The sequence below is a fragment of the Cynocephalus volans genome, chromosome 5 (genome assembly GCF_027409185.1).
Source record: "Cynocephalus volans isolate mCynVol1 chromosome 5, mCynVol1.pri, whole genome shotgun sequence".
NCBI lineage: Eukaryota > Metazoa > Chordata > Mammalia > Dermoptera > Cynocephalidae > Cynocephalus > Cynocephalus volans.
In genome coordinates, this window is record NC_084464.1 from 37,682,650 (window position 1) to 37,693,813 (window position 11,164).

The following is an 11,164-nucleotide window of genomic DNA, read 5'->3' on the forward strand; positions in this document are numbered from 1 at the left end:
TGTGCTGAGCTCTATAATATATGGCTGTACATCTCAGCAGATCTTCTCTGTGTCCATAACCACCTCCATGAAGGTACTTATTGGTGATTATTTTCATGTAGATTTTTATTCATCGAGTATTTTCCAAAGAGGAAAATGCAAAGATACCAGGAATTGACTTTTGAAATTTGTGTAGCAATTGTTAAGACTGGCTGCACATCAGAAACTTCTGGGGAATCTGAAAATTAGTGGAATCTGGGCTTCCTCCTGAACCAATTTATTAGGAATCTCTGGAGTAGCCCAGCCACCAGTATGTTTTAGAGAATCCCCTGGAGAATCTAACACACAGCTGGAATTGACAACTGCTGAGCCTATAGTTAAGAATGTGAAGAAAGAATGGCAATAAGTAAAAAAAAGTTGAAAAGTTAATGGTCAGTATACTATGTTTAAATTTGCAACTGTGTATCCTCAGAGGTGGGTGATGGTACTTTCTTTGGCCCAGTCCTGGATTTCTGCTTGTCCAAACATGAGGTAAAAGACCAGGCCAAACATGTTGACAGCAGCAGACAGGAAAAAGACATTCCTCCATCCGGATTCAGAATCCTGGACACAAAAGACACAGCATAGCTATTAATCTCAGGCAACTCCGATCACAAAGAATACAGGGAATGATACACAACAGCCACTTAACATCTTAAGTCGTCAAAGCAGGTTTATGAAACTGTTGGAAACGAAATGACTCTAACAAAATGACTCTTGGGATAAATACTTCTTTAAACAAAAAGTGAATTCAACTACACTAACGTTGTTCTGAAAATTTGGATTTCAACACTGAGGAAAATATAGAATTACTCACTTAAAATTATGCCTAAAATGGCATCTTTAAGAGCTCATGTTTGTGTTCTTCATGCTTTGTTTTGCTTTTGGCTGTTGACATCAGTCACAACAACCCCTTAGACGGACATCTCAATACAAGACGAGTCATATTTGGTCTGTCTGGGCGGCCCTGCTCACCAAGCCTTAGTAAGTCATAGTTCATTTCTAGAATTATAGTTACAGTGGATTCCTACCAATATGGTCAAAATATAACCCAGAAACCAGATCACATAGAGATGTATTAAAAACAAAACCAAACTTTTCTCTGTAAGTTGGCTCTTGTCGTTCCTTCCATCTCAGCCTGGTTCTGCCTTCCTGCCTCCCCACCAACCCACGTTTGTACTCACGGAGCAACCTCACAGCCCACACTCCCTGCAATGTCCTACAGCCACTCTCTTTTCAGCATGATTTCACCTCTCTTTAAACTGGCCTTGGGACAATTTGTGCTTTCCTTTTGTGATTTTTTTAAAAAATTTGTATTAATCTGAACAAAGTCTTTATAATCTTTTTCTTCTGACTGCCTGTCTTCATCTCTTATCTTCCTTGGCATGTATCATTCACTCTGCTCATAACTAAGAACTCTGTCATGCTTCTGTACCTCTAAGAAGTCATACATGTTGTCTTCTGCACCCAAACAGCTCATTTTCACCCATCTAACATCTATTCATTTTGAGAAATTCAGCTTATATTTTTCTTTCCCTGGGAAACCTGACCTACCAGAGTCTGGCTCCCGAGAAGAGAGTAATTGTGTTGACATCCATGCTTGTTTCCCCATCAGACCATACAGTCCTTGAGAGCACAGTGTATATCTCCAACATCTAAAACAATACCCGCCACTTGCAGATGTTCAATAAACTGGCCCAACCTGACTGATAAGGAATCCGGTGGCAGTGGAAGAGACGATTCCTGCGATAAGCCCAAATCCCCTTGAGATTCCCATGAGGAAACTTGCATATCTGTGGGGAGATGATTTCATTCAGAAAGCCACCTATATCTTCTGCAGCAACTCGATTTTAATACAGCTTGGTTCTAATGGCAAAGTCATTTTGTCTAGCAGTTTTTTGTTCACCTAAAGACATCAAGGGCAATATCTATTTGCCAGCCCTGAAAAAACCTTTCCACTGAATCAATAACTAGGGTGCAATTTAGTCTCTCTGGGAGCCAGTTTCCCCACCCTGGCTGCTCAGTGTAGGAGGCAGTTGCACAATGACAGGACACAGACTCTGAAGCCAAACTGCCTGGGTCCAAATCTTGCCTCGGCCCTTGCATGACCATAGGCATTCCACTTAACCTTCTTGTGCCTCAGTCCTCCCCTATAAAATGGGGAAAACAATAGGGCCTACCTAATATACTATAAGGATTAGATGTGTTGATACATGAGAAGTCCTTAGCACAGGGGTTGGCTCATGGCGAGTACACACATATGTGGTAGCTAATATGGTCAACCTCCTGGAAACTTTTCCAGAATGCATGTGTATGGGCTTTTCCCAGAACACACAGTCTTTGATGGAGAAGCTTGTGGTGCTTTTTATCTGAATGATTACAAGGCAAGTTTGGAAACCGTTGTTCTAAAAATGCCACATTATGTTGTAGCCACATACTGATGTTTCTAGTTATTTGTCATTCTGCCATCGTTTAGTGTATGTCAATAACATGAAGGAGCTGCACAGTGATGACTAAGGTTTAACACCTCTACAGGGGTCTGGAGGAGGGTAAAAAACAGGTAAAGCTCTTACCTGGGGGCAATATCTAAGGTGTTGATGATAAACCCTGAGTCACACAGGTTGCTGGTCCCAGGAATAAGTATCAGCAAAATAATGGTTGCTATGTAACTGGAAGCCACGAAGGGCAGGGCCACAGCACACAGCGATGGGAGGAGAAGCCCTGGGCAATCAGGACATGTGGTCAGGAACCCTCTTAGACCATGTGCAGAAAAGGGATTAGTTAACAGAACCGACATGCTTATCCTTACCGAGGGACGAAAAGAGCTTTCGCACAACGATCAACCTGAGAAGATTCCTGGACAGAAGGAAATCTGCCAACTGACCTCCTAGAATCGTACAGCTTGAGGCAGCAATAAAAGGCAGGGAGGACAGAACTCCACTCTGAAGGAAGAAAATTTATATAGAGTCATTACAGAGGTACATATAGCACCAAAATGTATTATTTAAACAGAACAACCATTAGCCACTCCCCCCTAACATTCTGTGTTGTTTGAGGAAAGTTGGCAACCTTTTCCACATCAGAAGAACGCTGTCTCAGGAAAGAGAGCCAGCACCTGCATCACATGGGTCTCCAGACAAAAGCAATACTAACTTCTAAGAGAAACTTTAGAATCAGCTGGCATGGCAGTGTGATATGGTGGTAAGAACACAGATGCTGCAGCAGCTCTACTACTTAGTAGCTGTCTAGCCCAAGGCAAGTTATCTCACCTCTGTGTGTCCCATTTCCACATCTGTGAGATGGGAATCATTACAGTGCCTCTCTCAAGGTCATTGTGAGCATGAAATGAATGGTTATGTGCACAGCAGGAATGTAATAGGCAGCATAGAAGTATTTCTCCTGATTGCCAGTGTTGTCACTTTCGTAGAACTATAAGAAGTATACTCACATCTCTGAGGTTAACATGGAGCACTGTGCTGATGTACGTTGGTAGGTACGTTATGATTATGGTGCATAACCAGAAATGGCTGAAGAACCCTGTGAAAATGGCCCAAAGTGGTAGGCATCTGACCATAGCCTTTATGGGGACAGATCGTCTGGGAGAACTGGACTGAAAAGAAATATCTAATCAACATTATTAGATCAGGCCAGAGGGCACCTCTCCCAGGAGGCCCACGCCTGCCTTGCAGATCTCTGCAGGTCCACAGAGAGAAGGGGGCATGTACCTGTTGAGCCAGTGAGGACACGATGTGTTCCCTTTCCCTGACACTTATGCATGGGTGATGTATGGGGTCATCATAAATCACTGTGAACCACAGGAGACAGCAGACACAGCCAATGCCGCCTGAGAAGCAGGGACAAAATTAGTTTTCAGGTAGATTTGTATATTGGAGAAGGAGGTTTCCTCTGAAGTAGCATGCTGCACCCAACACACACATGTCAATTCATGGTTATTCTACCATAAAAACTTAAATTTTCCCATTTCTTCCCTTCGATCCTTTTACAAACCTCTTTCTTCCGTTAAAGCTTTCCAGATACCACCTCTCAAATATAGTCACCACTTGCCAATGTCAGAGCTCTCTGGAGGTAGCATGAGCATACACATATTATTGCATAGCTGATTAATTACTCTTAGGACTCCAGTGGTTAGTGTTATGTGTTTTTAGCAGCAACTTCTTAAAATACACGTGATTGTTTTGTTTTGGAAGATCTGAATAGTCAGGACTGAAGACGAAGAGTAGAGTAATAATATATACATGAAGCAACCTGTCATGAAATCAGTGTGGCAAGGAAAAATTTCCAACACATTTGCAAGAGACACTATTATTTGTATTTAAATGACACATTCATTATAGACCACCAGAAGAAATATTTCTTGACAATATCTGGTTAGCACATGCAAACCAAAATGACTGGGATTTGCATCATTAATGAGAAAGCCAGCCAAGCCAGAACGATATTTAATGACACCATTTGGCTATAATGACAGAACAATCTGTAGAAACTTGCCTCATTACTGGAATTTGTCATTTGAAGAAGATTCTATATTAAAAGATTTGGGGGACTAATGTTCTTTAAATTCCCCCCAATAACTGGATTCATCCATTTTTTATTTTAAAGCTAAAAGTCAGGCACTATGATGACACCAAAATGATAGAAACATTATATAATGGATTCCTTGCCACAAGCATTTCATAGTCTAGTGCGGAGATGAGGAGAAATAAATAACCATACACCAACATAACCTAGAGAGGAAATATCAGTAAGTATCATAGTGGCTGAATCTGATGGGGAAAATCCTGGAAGATTCTATGGGGAAGGGAACATTTGAATTGAGCTTTGTAAGATTCACTTGGTTGAGAATAGGTTAAAGGCATCCTGGACAGAAATAATAACAAAATGTAAAGACACATTGAAGGTATACTTCACCAACTTTGACATCTTAATTGCATGCAGTGACTAGACTGGGCATTTCAGATGTGGTGGTAAAGATTCTGCAAAAGCAGCATGGGCAGAAGGGTAAGTCTTCACTACTGATTTCCCAGAACTTGGCGCCATGTGAACAATCATCTCCTCTGCCCTGTGCATGTGGCTTCCCCAAACCACCAGGAAGTTGTCAAGTCAAATTGTATAAACTCAAGTAAAGTACCAATTCTCAGCATTCTGTGTCATCTTCCATTTCATGATGTACGGGCATTTTCTCTCATATAAATAGAATGTGGGTGATGCAGGCATCAAAACGAATGCCTGGGAAATGAAGGTGTCGGAATTTAAGAGATAGTGACTCACCAAAGATGTAGAAGACAAAAGGCCAGCCCAAGGCCTGCGAGATTAGTCCCCCTACACAGAGGATGATGAAGGACCCGAACGCTGCCCCTGAGGAGAAGAGGATGAAGAACACTTATGAAAATAGCAAAGGCTGAGACCACATGGCCTCCCTGGACATTGTCCCAACGGTGAGGTGGCAGACTTAGAATTGATGGGTGATAAGAGTATTTCTTCCTGCTCACAAATGTCCCCCAATAAAGTCATATAAAGTAATTAGAATTAATAAATGATAGTGATATGCCCCGTGACTTTTCAATGCCTCCTCAACACCAATGTCACCAAATCTCTATCTCTTAGTTTGTCTCTCTGCAATCACAGACCAGCAGTATGTTCTTACAATTATAATTACATTTTGTCATGATGCAATATGAGGTTGGTAGACTCTGCAGAGAGTCCCCACCAAGAAGAAGGCCCTCACCAGATGTTGTCCCTCCACCTTGAACTTCCCAGCCTCTGAAACTACAAAATATAAATTTCATTTTCTTATAAAATATCCAGTTTTAGGTATTTTGTTATGAGCAACAGAAAATGAATGCGTACGGGAACAAACCTCCTGGGCTCAAATCTCAGTTTTACCACCTGCTGGCTATTCGTATTTGAGCAATTTACTTAATCTCTACATACCTGAACTCTCCTTTCTGTAAAATGAGAATTAAAAATAGTACTTATATCAGAGGGATGTTGTGAAGATTAGCTCAAAATAGTGAAGACCTCAGAACAATGTGGACACTTTAAACTCTATTTTCCAGGCTGATTTCTCTCCTTCCCACTCTGAGTTCTGTTAGTCTTAATTCTCACTTCACCATCTTTGCTAAAATGGTGTTTATACAGTTTACTTGATCTTTTTTCATTTATGCAAGTCTTAATACTCTAAATGTTTTCCTACTAGGCTTTTCTTACTACCCTAGTCCACACAGTCTTTTCTACTTCTGACCCTCAGTGTCTTTACGGCACAGACGTATCTTTCTTATCTGTCATGTAACTGTCTTATATGGCTGAATGTTTCAGTACCACTTTTTCCCCTCTTCCCCAAACCACCTGATTTATAGAAGGAAAGACAAGATGGAACAGATTATAAATCTCTGATTTGGTATGTACCCTTACCTGACCCTGCGATGCTGGTGAGCTTGCTTCGTTCAAGTGGAGGAGCCCATTTTGCCCAAATTGTAAACTGACCTGTCCATGCCATTCCCTGAAATAAAAAATCATTAAGACCTTTGCTCTTTTGTAGAATCTGGGAATCTGTATCCTGCTCAGAATGAGAAAGTATCTGGATACCTGGGCCATGCCCTGGACTGTCCGAATCACAATGACCAAAATCACTCCGAAGTCAGCAGCCAGTGGCGTAAAGAGGGTGAGAAGGGAAGAGATCAGCAAACCAGCACCAAGTATCTGTTTAGCTCTAAATATTCCTGCTAAGTATCCACTTGGGATTAGAGTCAGTATTATCCCGTAGTTGATGGAGCTGAAGATGATACCCTGAGTCTCTGAGCTCCACTGATACACAGAGGTCTGGAAAAAAGAAACAGGAAAACTCTTTACTAAGAAGTTCTTTTATGAAAATCTACAGAGTTGCTTGGGGTTGGGGAGACACTACTATAAAATATCTATTTTAGTTTTTCTCCTTTACCTACCTTAAACATTCTACCTTTTCTAAACAACAAAACAATTACATCCCTAATTTGCTTCTCTTAGAGACAGAGAAAAACAGAGGAAATGAAGAAGAAAAGAGATAAAGAAAATGATGCTGGGCTGGCCCGTGGCTCACTTGGGAGAGTGTGGTGCTGACAACACCAAGTCGAGGGTTGGGATCCCTTGCCGGTCATCTTTTTTAAAAAAAAAAAACAAAGAAAGAAAGAAAATGATGCTGATCGTATTGGTCTGATCACCACATCTTGGGCACAGGTGCTGACAGCTCTGTGTTCCTTAAATATGTATAATCAATAAAAGAAATAAGTAAAAATAAATAAAAATATAAAAGAAAATGAATACATAGGTGGATGAAAGGAAGAGGAAAATGGAAGAAGCCATTGAGAGAGATTTCATCTGTGAAAGAGCTTTCTTTAACTGTTTTGCCTCTAGTAAAAGTTGGGTAACATGTTGACTCTCATTTCAAAAAATAGGAAAATACAACTCTACTGAACTCTTACCAAAATCAGTCCATAATTAAAAAAAAAAAAAATCAAGTTTGGGAATTATGGTCTGCCCTGGCAGAACTGACTTTCTAAAATACATACAGTATTGCACATAAATAAGATCACATTATTCTGATATAATTCAATAAATAATTTTTAGTAGTCCCCAAGATATATGGCATTATGCTATAAATTAAAGCATAGCACCAAAGAACATAAAATATGAAGTATTTTATCCACTTAAAATAACTATAAATATTGCAAGGTATATGATTCATGTCAGAATTAAGATATGGAGATGAACGTAAGTAAAATAGGGGCTTTGAGAAGAAAGAAGAACAATTTGGGACGGTCCCAGAGAAGGAGCAGTACTTGAGCCATACTTTGAAGAATGACTTGATTTGTGTAGAGAGAAAGAGGAAAATTCATTCGCATTGTTGAAAACAGCAAATGTGGAAGTGCAGCATTTGGAAGGATACCAAATGATCAGAAACTAACAGGGACTTTGGCTTGCTCAGAGCAAAGACTTTCCCTGGGCCACTGAGAGCAGATGTGAGTGTGTTGAGAAGTAGGACCAGATTCTGGAGGAGCACAGCATGTTGAGAGAGCATGGCACGTTTGGCAACTTGAAGGTGTCCTGCGGATGGCCCGTGGCTCACTCGGTAGAGTGCGGTGCTGATAACACCAAGGCCACGGGTTCGGATCCTATATAGGGATGGCCGGTTAGCTCACTGGCTGAGCGTGGTGCTGACAACACCAAGCCAAGGGTTGAGATTCCCTTACCGGTTATCTTTTTTTTTAAAAAAAAAAAAAAAAAGGTGTCCTGGATTCTTGAACACAGGAGTGTGAATGTGTAGAATGGGTGACGGAAGAAAGACTGGAGGTAATGAATTTATTTATTCATCATAAATACTTTGGGTCCATGTAATAAAATCATAAGTTATGAATTATAGGATGACATTAGAAATGTATAATACATGATAAATTGCTTAGAAGATAACTTTTAAAACAGGGTATAACCATGATTCTCATACAAATATAAATTTAAAGTGTGACAAAGATTTTATTTAACTCACTGATTAATGAGGGAACCAGTAAGATGTTACAATTGGTTCAAAGGAGAATTCAAAGAACCACACATGTATAAGCAGGAAGCAATACTGAAATATATTTTAAATAGATGGCAAAACTGGCTTATTATAATGACAAAATATTGGGGGTAGTGGATGAATTTCTTTTAAAAGCTATTTTCTGTGTGCCACATGGAATAGACATGGTAAATATTTGTTTATAATCTTTGTTTAACAAACCATGCATTAAGTTTAAGTGAAGTCAACAAAGAGGAATTAAGTGTATGGCTATGTGATTTTGAGATTAAAGTTAATCTTCAAATGTAAATAAAATGTGAAATATGTACAAAAAAAAAAAAAAGCAATGAAACATTCAAAGACATGAATAGAATTGGGTAACCAAAAAGAATGAGCCTAGGTAGAATCTAGTTTTTCATTCCACTTTTTCCTATTGTTCCTCCACCTTGTAATCATAATCATCTCAATGAAATATTTTTTATTACTGAGGAAACAATGTCTCTAAGAAAATTGATTCCAGTCCTTTTTAGTTTGTCATTGAAGAATTCATACTTCTATACTCTACAGAATGAACATCCAACCTGGGTTTGTTATTCCCTCTCAACCAAGAACTTCATTCTCCTTCACACTTACCTTTGCATTAAATTCCTTGAGGGATCTGTTGGGGTTACTGAGGGTGTCTGAAAGAGGCCCCTCTGTGGAGGCATTAGAGGGACCATGCTGCTGAGTGCTGTTCACCATGGCGATGATGGCAATGCTCAGACTCACACGCTGGGTTATCATGGTGAAATTTGAGAAGTGCATGATGAGGGCCAGCCCACAGCGTAATGAGCAGAAATCAGGGCCTGGAATATGCAGGCAACAAAGAGTATGCAATGAGCATCACGACTGAGATGCTCTTCTCACCATTTCTCCCACAGCTAAATCTGAAAGAACTCCAGATAATATCATTCAGTCTCACTGTCTTTTTTTCATCAAAATAACCCAACCACAGCCTTCCTTTATCAAATTATTTGGTTGGTGTCAAGACAATGAATCTGGGATCTTACAGTCAGGAAAAGTAAATATGGTCTTTCCGAGGTGTGGGAAGCAGATGATAAAGAAAAACCTAAACGTAAGGCATTTATATCATATTGCACCAAAACATAGGGAATGAGGAAAAGGGTAGCAGAGCCAGTCCCAAAACCCAAGTCTCTGGGCTGCAAGTCAGTGGTCTCATCTGTGATGCACATTTATTTATCACAAAGCTTAAGAGTTCGTTCATACACAGAGAGCTGTCTCTGCATTAAGCTATTGCACATCTGAAGTTTCTTCTTAAAAATACCTGAGAGATAGTACTTTAAGTGAGCATTTCCACCAACTCCTTAGTGTAATATCTACTTGGAAACATTTTTGCTGTGCATCAGTAGGCCCTACTTTCACAAAAATTTAGCTTAAAATAAATAAATAAATAAAATGTAGAACCATTTTTACTAAGTCTGTAGGTGATATGGTGCTGGAGGAGTATTCAATATATTGCAAGGACAACACATTAAAAAAAAAAAAAATCCCCACAGTGAGGAGCAATGGGCCAATATTGAAAGGATTTCCATGTGAACGATGGATTAGATTTTTTTCTTCTTTTTTTTTGGTGGCTGGCCAGTACAGTGATCTGAACACTTGACCTTGATGTTATAACACCTTGCTGTAAGCAACTGAGCTAACTGGCCAGACTGGATTAGATTTTTTTCCTGCATATTTGAAGAATGGGGACTAATGGGAAACAAAGAGAGAACCTGTGAAGAAACGTATAAAAATATAGTGGAAGAAATAATTTTTTAAGGAACTGCCAAATAGGCTTAGGGATAGGACTAGTTGCCTGCAAAAGAATTATTTCCATATTACCAGAGTTTTCTAAGCTCACGGGAAATAGCCAGCCACGTGGCAAGGATATGATAGTAGGGATTCATACTTTTGGGGTTAGAGTTGCTTAAAAAAACTTTTTCAAGACTCATTCCATTCCCTAGATCCCAAGATTTATCTATCATTTGACTTAATTTCTGATAGTTAACTCTGTGGAGCTCCCTAAGGAAAAAGTAGCGGGATCAGGGGCTGGACCTGGCTCTAGTATTACTCTGGGGGTGTTTACAAGGGGCTGCATATGGAAAAGGGAGGACAGGTGAGCAGGGATGTATTGAAACACTAGAGGCTTTGACTCTTCCATCACGTAGCCTGCAAACAGGAGTGGTGGCTTTACCTTTCCTGGTGGTTGGCTTCTCGTCCATTGAGCTTCTCTGGGAAATGGTACCACACCTCGTGGTGGAGTTTCCCTCTGCCCTGAATCTCTTTTACCACGGCAGCCTTTTATCTATGGAGAGAACATAATCCAAAACGTGACACACAAATAATCTTCTCCTGTTAATGTTGCCTCCGCTTAGCATCAGTAGAAGTTTTAACTCAACACATCTATATGATTTACATTCTACAGTACACTACTGCTATGCTTTGGGGAGACTAGATTTTTATAAGAAAATCTGGCAGACTTTTACTGATGCTGAGGGGAGGTCATTTTAAATTCTCTAACCACCCATTTCCTCAACTGTCCAATAATAATGT

General features: G+C 39.9%; 1 protein-coding gene across 1 annotated transcript; it reads right to left on the reverse strand.

The window, feature by feature from the left end:
- Positions 1 to 447: 447 nt before the first annotated feature.
- On the reverse strand, positions 448 to 10,833 carry SLC17A2 (solute carrier family 17 member 2). Its single transcript, XM_063097899.1, has 11 exons — positions 10,806 to 10,833; positions 9,203 to 9,414; positions 6,625 to 6,858; positions 6,451 to 6,538; positions 5,308 to 5,394; positions 3,744 to 3,862; positions 3,467 to 3,628; positions 2,828 to 2,960; positions 2,592 to 2,739; positions 1,721 to 1,811; positions 448 to 582 (listed from the first exon to the last, which is right to left on the reverse strand). The coding sequence occupies exons 1-11, from the start codon at positions 10,831 to 10,833 to the stop codon at positions 448 to 450; spliced, it is 1,437 nt and encodes a 478-aa protein (XP_062953969.1).
- Between the last annotated feature and the right edge of the window lie 331 nt (positions 10,834 to 11,164).

Excerpts from the sequence above, each read along its gene's own strand:
- SLC17A2 (XM_063097899.1), bottom strand. The coding sequence starts at position 10,833 with ATGGACGAGAAGCCAACCACCAGGAAAG. Across the intron at positions 6,859-9,202 it reads TCAAGGAATTTAATGCAAAG|ACCTCTGTGTATCAGTGGAG; the intron begins GTAAGTGTGAAG and ends TCTTTTTTCCAG. Across the intron at positions 6,539-6,624 it reads CAGTCCAGGGCATGGCCCAG|GGAATGGCATGGACAGGTCA; the intron begins GTATCCAGATAC and ends TTTTTATTTCAG.